The sequence below is a fragment of the Vulpes vulpes genome, chromosome 14 (genome assembly GCF_048418805.1).
Source record: "Vulpes vulpes isolate BD-2025 chromosome 14, VulVul3, whole genome shotgun sequence".
Lineage (NCBI taxonomy): Eukaryota > Metazoa > Chordata > Mammalia > Carnivora > Canidae > Vulpes > Vulpes vulpes.
In genome coordinates, this window is record NC_132793.1 from 29220794 (window position 1) to 29235896 (window position 15103).

The 15103-nt window shown below is 52.8% G+C and overlaps 1 protein-coding gene across 3 annotated transcripts in view; it reads left to right on the forward strand.

Annotated features, from left to right (window-relative positions):
• Positions 1-6921, forward strand: part of EBF4 (EBF family member 4) — a 57988-nt gene extending 51067 nt beyond the window's left edge. Inside the window, exons 12-18 of one of the 3 annotated variants that reach the window (XR_011996956.1) lie at positions 923-1011; positions 1124-1189; positions 1288-1465; positions 1538-1726; positions 4415-4496; positions 5782-5857; positions 6117-6514. Coding sequence is in view for 2 of the 3 variants with exons in the window: in XM_072736232.1 (XP_072592333.1) it covers positions 923-1011; positions 1124-1189; positions 1288-1465; positions 1538-1726; positions 4299-4496; positions 5782-5852 (791 nt within the window). In the remaining variant the exon portion in view is untranslated. Of the gene's footprint in view, positions 1-922; positions 1012-1123; positions 1190-1287; positions 1466-1537; positions 1727-4298; positions 4497-5781; positions 5858-6116 lie in introns of all 3 variants that reach the window. The other 2 variants (XM_072736232.1, XM_072736233.1) reach the window with 2 other exon arrangements.
• Positions 6922-15103: the final 8182 nt, after the last annotated feature.

Below are 15103 nucleotides of genomic sequence, written 5' to 3' on the forward strand. Positions count from 1 at the left end.
CAGCTGCCCTGCCCCAGCCACCACCACCACCCCCCCACCCCCCACCCCCGCACCACCCCCCGCAGAGAATCACTTAGCCCTTCTAGGCACCGGACACTCCCTAGGGATCCTACTTAACTGTCCTAACTATGGGGGTTAGGGGATGAGTGAAGCTACCGTGGAGGGGTGGGAGGGACCTCTAGGGGGAGTGTGGGCTTCGGTGAGCTAAGCTGAGACTGCAGGGATGAAGAGGGAGGTAGAGATGGGGAAGGATAGACAGACCTGGAGAAGGAATGGCCAATGTAAAGACCTGGGAATGAGTGCTTTACATTTTAAGGGGAACTGAAGGAAATTCACGGAATCTGGAGTTGGAAGTGAAGAAAGTGGATAGGGCTTTGAGGCTGGTGAGTTGGTCCAGGCCCCGGCTGGAGGAGGAGGAGAGGTGGGGGTCCTGGGGAGCCTAGTCAGGAGTCTGCCACCCAGTCTGCAAACTTCTAAGGGTCAGATGCTGCTGGGAGTCCATCTGAGCTGTGATAAATGGAGGCTGTTGAGGTTTTTAATTTTTGTAATGAATATGTTGCTCCTCATAATGCAGACAGAAAACTCCCTCCAGCCCTGCCCCTAGGAATGTAGAAGCTAATTCGGATATACAGTTGCCTTTTTTCGAATCACAGATGGATGGTATAGTGCTTGTGTGTTAATGCCAAGCACCTGGCACAGGGCCCGGCTCAGTAAATATTTGTTGAATGAATGAGCAAAGAAAGGAACTGAGGAAACTCCGCGAACCCAGCCTCGCTGACCCGTGTGCCCGGGACTTTCCTGAGAGGTTTGGGCTGGGCTTGGTGGAGCGGGTCTGCGGCGAGGCTCCCGGCCCGGTTGCTGGCGGCTCGGCCCTGCGGCGGGCACTGGGAGGGGGTCCTCCAAACGCCGCCCTTCTCCCCAGCCCTGAATGAGCCCACCATTGACTACGGATTCCAGAGGCTACAGAAAGCCATCCCCAGACACCCCGGAGACCCGGAGAGGCTGCCCAAGGTACCGAGGGGCGCGGGGGCCCGGGCCGGGGATGAGGGTGACCGGCGGCCTGGGGGCCCCTGCCGCCCCGCGGCCTGTCCCTCCGTCCCGCTGTGTCCTCCCCCGCCCCCAGGAAGTGCTGTTGAAGCGGGCGGCCGACTTGGCGGAGGCCCTGTACGGAGTGCCCAGCAGCAACCAGGTAGGGCCCCGGCCCGCCCCGCCGCGCCGCCCGGCCGGGGGCTGCCCGGGTCCCTGCGCCCGCGGCTGCCCGGCCGTGCCCCGCTCTTGTCTTCGCAGGAGCTGCTCCTGAAGCGCGCGGCCGACGTGGCCGAGGCCCTGTACAGCGCGCCCCGCGCGCCCGCGCCGCTCGGACCCCTGGCCCCGAGCCACCCTCACCCCGCCGTCGTGGGCATCAACGCCTTCAGCAGCCCGCTGGCCATCGCCGTCGGGGACGCCACGCCGGGCCCCGAGCCGGGTGCGTCCCGCCGCCCCCGCGCGCAGCCCCCGCGCCCGCGAGCGCCGCGCGCCTGACCGCCCTCTCCCGCAGGCTACGCGCGCAGCTGCGGCAGCGCGTCCCCGCGCGGGTTCGCGCCCAGCCCCGGCTCGCAGCAGAGCGGCTACGGCGGCGGCCTCGGCGCGGGCCTCGGCGGCTACGGGGCGCCGGGCGTGGCGGGCCTCGGCGTGCCCGGGTCCCCTAGCTTCCTCAATGGCTCCACGGCCACCTCGCCCTTCGCCAGTGAGTGTCCCCTGCCCGGGGAGCGGCCTGGGGGCTCAGCCTGCCCGGTCTCAGCCCAGGGGAGGGGGTGGGGGGCTCCCCGCGACTCTGTCCCCGCGGTAGACCCGGGCCGTGCCCTCTGTGCGTGGGACCCGGCTCTGCCGCGGGACCCCCGCCCCTCGGCCTCGCCCTCTCCCTCGCCCTCGCCCCTGGCTGCACACCCCGGGCCCTGGGCCGGGGCAGTTCTCGCACCTTTAGTCTCTTTGCGGATTTCAGTTGCGCACCTGCTTCTAGCCCTCTCCTCCTCCTGAAGGGGGCTTCAACCGGGGAATGTCCGGCTGAAACCTGGCGGACCGCCACCCTCCGGCTTGTGCCAGGACTTTGGGAGGAGGCTGGCGCCCCCTGCCGGAGGCCCTAGGGAACTAATGGCTCCATCAAAACGGGCTTCGAAACCTGTCCCCCTTGGTCTGGAAAAAAGCATCCAAGGAGGGAAGATGTGGCTCCCTGCGTTCTGGTCACGAAGAGCAGGCGAATTCTGTGTGGTCGGACAGCAGGATTCAGGGTTTGAAAGTCCAGATCAGGATCTGTCTGACGTTCAGCAAGCTACTTTATTTCTTTCAACTGCAGTTTCCTCTCTCTAAAATGGGATCAGTGTCACCCCTGCCTAGGGTTGTTCTCAGATCTGAATGTGCCACCGTGCACGTTTAGAATGAGTAGAGATTCCCCATCCTGGGTCCTGCTCTTCCTAGCTGTGGGTTTGAACCTGACTCTCTCCTGGTGCCGTGGGCTCAGCTTCTGGGACACATGCCCATGTTAACGCAGGCCATAAACCTCTGCTCTCCCTACCAAAACCCCTATCCCTCCTGGGGTTCTCTCACATCCTTCAGATTTGGGATGGCATTCTTAAAAACTCTATGGTTGCCCCTTAAATTTTAGACTGGTGGGATCTGGAATACCAGTCCTTCTCCTCCACTACACACACAGTGCATTCAGCAGTGGGGAACACACTGCCCCAGGGGACAGAAGCCACCCCATCTGGGGTTTCCCCATTGAGCCAGAGGATCAAGAATTCTAGCCCTGCTTCCAGCATCAGCTGGAAACACCCTGGACTTGCCTAAGGGCCAGTCCCATCTCATGACCAGTTCTTACCCAGGTACCCATCCATTCCCTGTGGCATGTGGCACAGCTCCAGGGGTGTTGTTTTCATTGAGTTTGTCAGGACATGCCAGAAATGACATCCAGAACTGCCCTAGCCAGATGGTCTGGGGCTGTCTGCTTGGGCCTCCCCCTGGTCTTTTGCTTTGGCCACAAGCATCTCCCAGTATGACTCACAGATCCCGGTACTACCCAAGCTACAATATGTGGCTGCAAGCTCCCAACCTTGAGAGATACAGTACATTTTCTGGCATTTGTCTCAAGCGCTCCACAGAGCTCCATGGACCTCATAATCTATCAGTGAGCACTGTTTTAAGGTGATGGTGCTCCATGAGGCTGGGGACATTTGGAACAGGGGCAGCTGTTGAAGACATTACTTAATCCAAGGGGTGTGGAGGTGTGCTCTAATGCCAAAGGCAGCCTTCTCAAGCTATTGGGTTCTTTCAGGAAGTTCCCATCCCCACCCCATGCCAGCTGCTTGGACAACACTCAAATCACAACCTTATTGGTATTCAGAAGAGAGAGGCAGGGAATCAGGTTCAGATGAGGATGTAGAAAGGAGGATCCGGAGGTACCCGAAACCCACAGGAGAGGAGGCTGCAGTAGGGGCAGACAGAGCCTGTATGCAGGAGACTCTCTGGCTGGTCCCAAGAGAGCAATCCATCGCCCTGGATGGCCAGGAAGTTTCGAATGGGAAAATCCAAGGATATGGATCTCTGTGTCTTTGTTTTAAAAGGCTGGAGGGAGGAGATATAGAAGGCCTCCAGGCCCCAAGCTAGAGGTGATAAGGGCCTATATTAAGGTGGAAGAGAACAAAGTACCCAGTGCAGGAGGGGAGGTGGTTGTTGATAAGGGAAATACATGTGTAGACAAAGTTAGGGTGCTTATTGTGTGAGTTGAGATCCTGGGCAGAGAGGCCTTATGATAGGAATCTACCCCCAAACATCTCTGTCCACTTGCCCCAGCTCTGCTATGAACCCTGGCCTTTGACTCTAACCTTGGTACCCCAAGGCCCATGAATGTTCCTTAGCATCTCAGAATCCCAGTGACTTTCAGCAGGAACTGTGACCTCTTCTGTTCTTCATGTCTTTCATCTTTGGGGTTTTGTTGTGTTCTGGTTTTGCTTTTATTTTGACTTAGTCTGGCCCTGTCGTTTCTAGCCCCAAGAAAGGGTCTTTAGAGCCCCCCAAAAGGCAAGTGCTTTTGGACCCCAGAGACTCCCAGCTTGCCTCCAGGCCCTGCCCTATATTGGTGTCTCCTCAGGACCCTCACCCCCCTAGTGAGATCTAACTAAGCCTGATGCCTGGGTCAGCAGCCCACTTGGGGCCCACTGCCCATGCCAGGGCCCCAGCCGAGCTGCTCACTCTGGTGCTGTCTCCCTGTTGTGTTTCCCACCACCTTCCCTGCTGCGCCTGCCCCTCCCTGCCCCGCCCCGGAGTCATGCCCTCTAGCCCCCCGCTGGCCGCTGCCTCCTCCATGTCCCTCCCGGCCGCTGCCCCCACCACCAGCGTCTTCTCCTTCTCGCCTGTCAACATGATCTCCGCTGTCAAACAGAGGAGCGCCTTCGCCCCTGTGCTGCGCCCACCCAGCTCCCCACCCCAGGCCTGCCCAAGAGCCCACGGAGAGGGACTTCCAGGTGGGTGATCCATGCTGCCCCACTATGGCCTGTGGAGGAGCTGGGCTATAGGGACCCTCTCCATCCAGATCTCACCAGAGCCTCATTCTGGTTGGCCAGTTTTCCGTGGAGGGTGTAGAGCAGGGAGCTCTGCAGGGGTCCCAGGAGGTCCATCTGGATCCTACTTCCCAGCACCCCTATAGCTTGGTGTGGTCACCACCCTGAATACTGTCAGTTGACCACTTGACCAAGGAAAAGATTCGAATCCTAGTTGGGGAAGGTCTGGAAACTACTCCCAAGGTCCCATCCCTACCTGGTTGACAGAACAAAGACCCAACACTCAGAGCTGGAGAAACCCCACAAAGACTGCACGCCTTTGACTGTGCCTCCTGGTGTCCCCCGGAGGGTGGTGCACACCACTGTGAGAGTTGGGGTCACTCATCGGATGGAAGGGGACTGACTTTGGATAAGGCTTAGTCCAGCTTCCCCTCCCCCATTTTATGGATGTAAAATTGAGATGATGTCACCCCTACCACATGCCATTAGTGAAATGGTTGTCGTTTGTCATTTATCATTCTTCAAGCCAACATCCAACTTAACAAAGCCTGGGCCCTAACTAGTAGTGTATAGTGAGTTAGAGAGTCACATCCCCTCGAATAAGATGACCCTTAGGGTAGCCTCATTAGATAATGCTCTAGGATGATCTCAAAGGGCACACAGTCATGCTTTTTGCCTTGTTTCCAAGTTTTGGATAATTTTCCCTAACCTAAGTATGTCTGGAGCTTAACGTGTGAATTTGGGGGAGCAAAAGGCCACTGATTTCTCCTACCAGCAGAGAGAACCAATGCGGGGTGGGGGTTTAGGCAGGGGAGAGGATGATAGAAGTGATGAATTCTGTGAACCTATGGGAGGGAGGAGACATGCTGCTGCTGCATGAGGAGTCAGTACTCCAAGAGGCCGAGCTCCTTTCTGAGCTGGCACTAGGTTTCCTCGCCTTGACATGGCCTTCTGGAGGAAGCGGGACTGGGAAGAAGACTCCAGAGTTGGCTCTTGCGATTGAGGAAGTTAGGCAAGCAAGGGCCTGGGGCTGCCCCTCCTAAGAGGTGTGAGGGACGCACCTCACCCAACTGGCTGCAGTGCTGACCAGGCCAGGACTAGGAATGGCTGAGTGCCTGCAAGGCTCTCCAGAGCACTGCCCTCAGAAACTGCCCTGTGCCCTGCATGCTGTCATCAGCCCGGAGGCAGACAGGCAGATAAAGTCCCCAGGCTACACATAGCTTATGCTTCCTCTCTTTGCTTACCTCAGACCAGCCTTTTGAGGATTCCGACAAGTTCCACTCTTCAGCCCGGGGGCTTCAGGGCCTGGCCTACTCCTAAACATGGTAGGTCTCTGGCTGGGTCTTGCTTCCTCCCCTGGACCTGGATAGACTCTCCAAAAGACTTTTAACAAGGGTGGGGACCTAGGGTCTGAGTCTCCCTTTCCAGGGACTTTCAGCTCCCTAGACAGCTGTCAGGGCCACCCAGCCCCTCCCATCCCCACCCCACCACCAAGTGGCCCAAGCTGAACAGATGGAGAAAAGTGGTTTCCTGTCCCCTTGCAACCAGCCTTTTTCCAGAACCTTCTCTCCCTTTCCCCACCAGGTCTGCAGGTGTTGCCCCCACTGAGCCTGGACTGGAGGTCCCTCTGGGATACACACTCATGTCCTGGACGGCAGCACAGATGCGGAGCCAGGGCTTCCGGCAGACATCAATCCAAAAGCCTAAACAGCCCTCATTGTGCTTGAGGCCTCCAGCCCCACAGGCTCCTCTCAGTCTCACCTCCCTTTCTCGGGGCTGGTTGGAAGCCCTACGAGCACTGTGCTGATGCTCTCGGCAGGAGAGCATCCTGGGGAGGTCCTGGGATGCTGGGCTTTACTCACTGGGTCATTTCCTCTGGAAGAGATGGACCTTGTGCAGATCAGACCGTCAGGTGACAGGAGCAGGGCATGGGGACTGTGGGAAAGAGGACAGCTCAGGGAGGAGTGGCCTGGGGTGGTCCTGTTTGTGTCTGACCTGTCTCAAGTGGCCCAGCATCCCGACTTCTCTCCAGGGTAAAGGGTGGTGCCTAGCAGCCTCAGGAGGCCTGCCCAGGCTCCCATGGAGCTTCCAACGGCTGCTTGACCCCTGGGGCTGCCCCCCCTTGAGGACTGCACGATCATGCTTGCCACATTATGAATCCCACTGGGGGCTTTCGGCATGGAGGGTGCAGAAAAGGGAGTGCCAGGCCCCCTGAATTGTGGGTCTTCCTCCCAATGGCTATCTCATGGACTCTTGGCCCCCCACACACACATGACTCTGGCTGGCCCCATAGCACCACGGAATGGGCCTAGCTGCCACTGGCCTCATATTCTGCTCTGCTGAGGTTGGAGAAAACAGAACAATAAATGCAGCTGCAAGTGGCCACCCAGCCTCTCTTGCCTGCTTCCTTGGCGTGGGTCTGCTTTTCTCAGCGGTTCTGCAGCTCTCCTGGGGCCCCTCCCAGCCATTCCCCTGTGCAGCCTTCTTGTACCTTGGGCTTTTTCAACAGCCCCAGAGTTCAGTTGAGTAAGTATTACCTGCCTATATCTGCCATAGGCACTGTTGGGAGTGGTGGGCAGGCTAGCAGGCCTGAGGACCTAGGACATGGGCTTTGCTCCCAAAGCTTAGACTGGGAACATGGTCTAGCCACTGAGGACTCAGTCCCCCAGCTGTCTGGCCAGGATGAAGGTAGAGATTGTCACGGGACTTCCTGGGAACCAGAACAGCGCAAATGAAACACTGCTCAGTTGTACAGAGGCTCCAAGGTGAGACCCATTCTGAATGGAGGTTGCAGGGCCTCCCCTGGGCAGGGCAAGGGAGGGCAGCTTTTGGTCCTGGGTTGCCTATTTGAGCAAGTCCCAGCTACTCCCCCCACCCCAGACCTAGGCACCTTGGCTCTCCTGTCTCAGAGTTTGGAAGATTCCCAGGGATCTCTCCTGGGATGAACCCTTGCCGTCCCCTGAGATGTGTCCCCTACATCCCCAGGGTCTGGATGGCTGACTCTGGAAGCCACTTCTTTGACCCTCTTCTGGGGAACCCAGGGCCTAGCTCCAGGCCTCAGGTTTTATAAGCTCTCTTCCTGGTGGTGATACTCCTTGCCTCTGGCCTCTGGAAACTGCAACCCATGGGCCCATGCCCTGTGGTCCTCTGGACAAATATAGATGGGCCACTCCTATCCTTTGGAGGCTTTCACTTCCTTCTTGTGTTCTTGGCCAATACCTAGGATTCATCTCACCTGAGGCCCACGACCTGGCTAGCCTTCCATTCATCTCACTGCTCACTTGGCCTCCCACTCCATTCCTGCCTCCAGCCTGTGTTGCAGAGCCCCAAAGCCTGCCAGCCCACGCCCTGCTCCAACCAGGCTGCCCAGGTCCTCCCAGCCTGAACACCTGCAGAACTGAAATTGGCACTGGACGCAGGTGGTAGCTAGATGGTGGTCACAGTCTGTTTCCTGGGATGGGTCAGGTGCTGTGACCAATATAAATGAGATGTGAGATCTGTTCTCAAAGATCTCAAGACTTGTGCTCAGGCTACCATCCAAGTCAACACTGCCCACCCCCTCGTCCACAGAAGGCAGGACTAAATCAGTGATGCTTGCTTTGGACTGAATTGTGTCCTCCCGAAATTCATACATTGAAGCCCTGACCTCTCCCTCCATGTGATGTATTTGGAGGTAGGGTCTCTTAGGAGGTGATTACAGCTGAATACGGTCAGAGGAGTGGGTTTCTAGTCTCATAGAACCAGCGTCCTTGTATGAAGAGGAAGAGACTCCAGAGTTCTCTCCACTCTGAAGATACAGTGAGGTGACCATCAATAAGCCAGAAGGAGAGTCCTCACCAGAAACTAAATCAGGTGACATCTTGATCTGGGACTTCCAACTTCCAGAACTATGAGAAAATAGATGTCTGTTGTTTAAGCCCACAGTCTATGGTATTTTGTTATGATGGCCCAGGCTGACTAATCCAACGTTCTTTCCCATGTGTCTTACTTTTGGTTCCCCTAGAAGCAGAACCTGAGACAAGTTCCCTGCTGGAGTCTGAGGGACAGTGTAGAACACACCTCAGAGCTTTCCCAACCCAAGTGGCAAAGAATCTGGGATATTGATCCTCCAGCCCTCATCTGTAATTGCCTGAGGACTGCTCCCAGGGAATTACCCTTCTGGCACTCCTGGCTTGCCTTCCTACCTGCAGAGAAAAAGCCACCAGTTAGGCTGCTGTTACAGGATGTTGCTACAAGTACTGGAAGCGAAGTGTAAATCCAAAGGGATATGGGCAAGGCACCAAGAGCCTCTACTGCTAGCCTTCTAGCGAGAGAGCATCTCTAGAAAGTTCTCTGCCTTCCTCCCACATAGGTTTCCCAGCGGAAACAGGCTGCTGTGTTCTGGGGATCTGGCAGCCTTTGGGGCTGCATTTAGCTCAGGACTCACTGTGGACAGGCTTTACGGACTCAAGGGAAGGTGGGCAGCAGCTTTGACAAGCCCTCTTGCTGGCTATTCTGCAAAATGCCCTTCTCCCCATATTGGTGGGGGTCTTCTTCCAAAAAAGAAAAATCTCCCAGAAAAATGGGAAGTACCATGCACTGGGAAAAGGATGGCCTTTTCAATAAATGACATTGAGTCCATTGGATATTTATATGAAAAAATTAAACTTGACCTCTACCTCACACTGTACACAAAAATGAATTCTAGGTGGATTGTGGATCCAAAGCTAAAAGCTAAAACAATAAACTTTGTGCCTTCGAAGACAGACTAGAAGTTTTTTGCCCAAAGAAACTCCAAGGTCTGTTTTCCCACTGCATGATCAATTTTAGAGTTGAGGCAAGCATTGAACATGTTTGAGTGAGGTAGTTTAGATGGACCCCCAAATATCTTTTCTCTTTCCTGGGATAGCTTCTCTATATAGGAAGAAGTTCATACATCATGGTGTCTTTCTCCCCTAGAAGAGACGGGCTCTTCACAGTGATTCTCTGAAGCTCTAGCTCCTGAGCCAAGGGTGGTCCCTCCCACCTTTTTACCCACACCTATACCCTTGAGCTCCCTTCCTCTGCTACCATTCACTGGCAGTAACACCACCTGTTGGCTGATGGAAGGTAATGAACCACTCCCCTTGAGGCTGCCAGGCTTGAAGACTGGTGTTCACAAGAAGACCCCCTCTGATGGATGTGCAGTATTGACCATCCCAGGGACTCATCCTTCTATTACTTCCTGAACATTCTCCTTCTCTTTGCTCTCATTGTGAGATTTAAAAACAATTTTTTTTTTACTTTAACTAATCTCTACCCCCAATGGGGGACTTGAACTCACAACCCCAAGATCAAAGAGTCACATGCTCTTCCAGCTGAGTCAGCCAAGTACCCTGCATTATGAGATTTTTGCCAGAATTTCTAAACTGAATGTAGTCTCTAAGTTGTCAATTTTTTCTTTATGGTTAGTGCTTCTTGTATGCTTTAAAGAAATCTTTACCTACCCCCAAATCCAGAAGATATTTTTGAGTATGGTATGAGCTAGGAATCAAGCTTTAACTATTTTTGTATGGATAGTCAGTTGGCTCAGATCCATTTACCAAAATGATATCAAAATGACGAACTTTTACCCACTGCACTGCAGTGGTACCTTTATCATGAATCAAGTGTCCATGTATGTATGGGTCTGTTCTGGATTCTCTCTTCTGATCCATTTGTCTTTTTATCTTTGCATCGATACCACACTATCCTAATTACTTTAGATTTGTAGTAAGTTATGATATCCAGCACGACAAGTTGTCCAACTTAGATTTTCATGATTATCTTGGCTATACTTGGTCCTTTGCAGTTCCATATAAATGTAATAATCAGTATATTAAGTTCTACTTTTCAAAAACCTGCTGAATTTTCCTTGGCATTACATCTGTAAATTTATAGATCAGTTAATGGAGAATTGACACCTTTAGTATATTGAGAATTTCATTTTATGGATATTGTATATCCCTTCATTCATTTCCATCTTTTAAAATTTCTCTTAATAGTATTTTATAGGCCTCTGTCTTATACATCTCTCATTTATTCCTCAATACTTGATTACTTTATGCTGTTATAAATGACATTTTCTTAATTTCATTGTCATGTGTATACAATTGATTATTGAACAGCAACCTTATACCTAGCAACTTTGCTTAACTCAATTCTAGTAATACTTTATCTGTAGATTATCTTAACTACAAAGGACAGTTTTATTTATTCATTTCCAGTCCTTGTTTCTTTTTCTTGCCTAAATCCACTGGTTGGATCCTTAATTCATTGTTGAATAAAAGGAGTAATAGTGGACTTCTTTGTTTTGTTCCTGACCACAAAAGGCAAGCTTTTACTTTTCCCCATTAAGTACCATGTTTGGTTTTACAGATATCCTTTTATTCCTAATTTTCTTTAAAATTTTTTAAATTATGAATAGATGTTCAAATTTTTATAAAATGCTTTTCTCCATCTGTTGAGATAATCACATGACTTTCTCCATTATTTTGTTAACATGCTGAATTACACTCATTATGTGTCTAATGTTAAACCATCACATTAACTGTCTAATTATGTGTTTAATGGTAAACTCCTATCATTTGCCCAGGAGATACCACTTGTTAACAGGTAATCCATGCCCCCTTTCTCTCAATATCTCTCTCCTTCAGTCTCTCTCCCTCTCTCTCCTACTCTCCAAGAAGGCACACATTGGCCCTCACCCTCCCCACTTCTCAGGAAGTTAGGCTTCTGGGAAACAAAATGCAGAGACCCGTAGACCACCCTGGGTAAGCCACCTTGCCTGCTCCCTTCTGGGAGCAGGGTTGCAAACACAATAACAAATATAAAGTAATGTCTCACTAAGTCATTCTATCTCAACTCTAAATCCTGTCTCTCCTCAGCTGGACTCTTGGCTCTGGGTCCCCTGCATTGGAGTTCCAGAAGCGTACTGTGGGCTATCTGTCCAGAACTTGCCTCCACTTACTTCCCAAAGGGAAAGGTGTCCAAACCTCCCTGCCTTGCCAGAAGCCTTAACAGGGGAGCGGAATGGCACCCCTGGGGGGTTGAGGGTTTTTCTGGGTTTGGAGCTGCAAGGACTGCCCAGGGGAATGATGGGAGGGTCTGAGTGCACAGACCCCCTACTGGACACAGAATGGAAAAGGTTTCCTGACTAAAGATGTAGAAGAGGCTTCTCAGCAGGACAATAACAGAAACTAGACTTCTTCTTCTTTTTTTTTTTTTTTCACATTCTTTAGGTAATTTTACTCCTTGAGAGAGGAGGAGTCATGTTTAAAGGGGGAAGCAAAAATGTCTTACCAGGTCTGTTGTTCTTTGGGGCCTAGCATCCTGACATCTTGTTTCTTTTAAGCCTTTCCTTCCCCATTCCCTGCCAGCCTGGGAATGAAAGCCGCTCCTAATGCATCCCTGGCTGTGCAGTGGGCCCCTCAGCCTGGGCTGCCAGGGCTCCCGGGGAGCTGGGGGAAGTTCCTGAGTCCCCGGGAGAGGGGAAGCATGGCTGCATCCCATTGGCAAAGTTGCAAAGTGCTGCCCGGCACTGTGGCCAAGGGACACTCCGCAGTCAGGCAACCATCCCGTGAGTCCAGGGAAGCCCTCTGGCCCGGGTCCCTGTCCCTGTTGCCACTCTTGGGGTTCCACTCACCTGGGAGCCTGGCTCCCCTCCACACATCCACCATTCGCCCAGAGTCTGAGTTTACCTTCAGGTGGGTGGAGGAGGGTCAGGCCACTTTGGGGCTGGCATGGACTCAAGCCCAGCCAGCTTTGGCTTCTGTGGTAAAAGCTGGTTTGTCTGGGGCTGCTCCCTAGGCCGTCCTTGGAGCCTAGCCCAGAGGGCCACCTTGCCAAGACAAACTGTGGCTGCCGGGTGGAATGTGGTGGAGTGGCTGCTGGGCAGGCCCAAGCTTGGCAGGCCTGTCAATGGTGCCCTGGCCCGGTCCACAACACGAAGTCCTCCAAGGTCCCAGGGTCAGGCCAGGCCAGGAGCAGGTACTGAGATGCTGCTTGCTGGGCATCTCTCAAACCTCTTGTTGAGTGAGGCAGGGACATCCCCTCTCTTGATCTCACCCAAAAGCTCATAATGAAGCCTTAAGGTTGACAGAATTCCTTCAAACCTGCTTCCTTGGGGGAGCCGCTCAGTGGGAGACAGGGGAGGGGGGGCTGCAGGTAGCTGTATGAGACTGCATGCGTGCCTGTGGGTATGAATGTGCGGAGTGGGGGCTGCCAGAGCAGGAGGAAGAACCCCCCAACGAGGCCTCTTCTGCTACAGTGTGAGGGGGCTATGCTGCCGTTGGATCCCACGTTTATTCAGCACTTGCCATGAGCCCCTTCTCTTAGGCAGGATTCCCTGGAACAGAGCCAGAATGGGGATTTGGGTGCATGTGCAAGTCTTCTCTAGAAGAAAAGCAGTGAAGGAGGCAGAACAGGGCAGGGGAAGGGGCAGAGAATGATCCCAGCATGGAGCTCTGGAGCTTGGGCCACCACCGTTGGACCCTCTCAATGGCAAGGAGAAAGTTCTAATACCTCCATGCCAGTCAGTCCTTGGTCACAGGCTACCAAAGCGGGATGGAACACGTAACCCCTGTCAGACAGCTCGCATTTAGCCAAGAACAGTACATGGGGGGAGTTGCAAGCTGTTAGCAGCCAATGCTCCCCTCAGTCAGGGGATGGGTGCACTGGTTGTTGAGAAGGTTCTGGGTGAGACAGTATGGGCCTCCACCGTCCCCATTTCTAATACTTCCAGAATGGAGGCTAGTCCTTTTTTTTTTTTTTTTTTTTTAAAGATTTTATTTATTTATTCATGAAAGACACACAGAGGGAGAGGCAGAGACACAGGCAGGCTTCCCGCAAGAAGCCCGATGTGGGACTCGAGCCCGGATCCCAGGATCACGCCCTAAGCCGAAGACAGATGCTCAACCACTGAGCCACTCAGACATCCCTTTTTTGGGGGGGGAGGGGGAGCTAGGCCTTTATGACATTACTACTTCTTGATCCCTTCTGCTTCAAGCGAGTATTATTGGGAGTGTCCTGGACTGTTGACAAAGAGAGCAGGGATCTGCCCTGAGAGATCACTCAAGAGTAGTCCCGATCACTTGCTGGGAGGGTATTGGATGGTTGTCTGCACTGGCTCTGCTAATCTAGGGCCCCAGGTTGTCAGAGATGCCTCTGAAAGCTGCCCACCCTCTTGTGCCTGTTCTCTCCCTCCCCACCCAGCTTCTCCACCTCCCAGATCAGGTGACTCTCCACCGGTCCCAGGAGAGGAGGAGGGCTGGCAGTCTTACTGTCCCTCTAGTCTCCTTCCAAGACATCATCTTGGCATCACTGCCTGCTTACCTTGGGCCTTCCCTTTTCATACTCAAGAGCCAATTTCCAAAACAAAACAAAAAATACTGAGCCTGCTCTGTTTCTCCCTCTGAACTGCTAAATCTAAAATGTATATAGAAAGACAACTTTCTTTGCCCTGAAGTCAACTTTAGCTGATATTAAGATTGCCACTCCTGCAGCACCTGGCTGGCTCAGTTGGTGGAGCATGCAGCTCTGGATCTCAGGGTTGTGGGTTCCAGCCCCACATTAGGTGTAGAGATTCCTTTTTTTTTTTTTTAATTTTTTTTTAAATTTATTTATGATAGTCACAGAGAGAGAGAGAGAGAGGCAGAGACATAGGCAGAGGGAGAAGCAGGCTCCATGCACCGGGAGCCTGATGTGGGATTCGATCCCGGATCTCCAGGATCGCGCCCTGGGCCAAAGGCAAGCGCCAAACCACTGCGCCACCCAGGGATCCCATGGTGTAGAGATTCCTTAAAAAAATTAAATCTTTAGGAAAAAAAAGAAAAAGCCTCTTCAACTTATTTTTTTTAATATTTATTTATTTGACAGAGAGAAAAAGAGAGAGCCCATAAGCAATAGGGTGAGAGAGAAGCAGACACCCTGCTGAGCAGGGAGCCTGGACTCGATCCCAGGACCCTGGGATCAGGACCCGAGTCAAAAACAGACACTTAGGGATCCCTGGGTGGCGCAGTGCTTTGGCGCCTGACTTTGGCCCAGGGCGCGATCCTGGAGACCCGGGATCGAATCCCACGTCAGGCTCCCGGTGCATGGAGCCTGCTTTTCCCTCTGCCTATGTCTCTGCCTCTCTCTCTCTCTCTCTGTATGACTCTCATAAATAAATAATAAAAAATAAAAAATAAAAAAAACAGACACTTAGCAGACTGAGCCCCCCTCTCTTACTTTCTTTTGATTAATGTTTGCATAATGTATCTTCTTTCTTCATCCTTTTTACTTTCAGGGTGCCTCTTTCTTTACATTGGAAGTGAGTTTATTATAGTCTATAGTTTTGTTTTGTTTTTTAAGATTTTATTTATTTATTTATTTATGAGAGACACAGAGAGAAGCAGAGACACAGGCAGAGGGAGAAGCAGGCTCCACACAGGGAGCCTGATATGGGACTCGATCCTGGACCCTAGGATCATGCCCTGGGCCAAAGGCTGATGCTCAACCGCTGAGCCACCCAGGCGCCCCTATTATGGTCTATAGTTGAGTCCCATCTTGTAATCCACTTGGCCAATAAGCTGAGC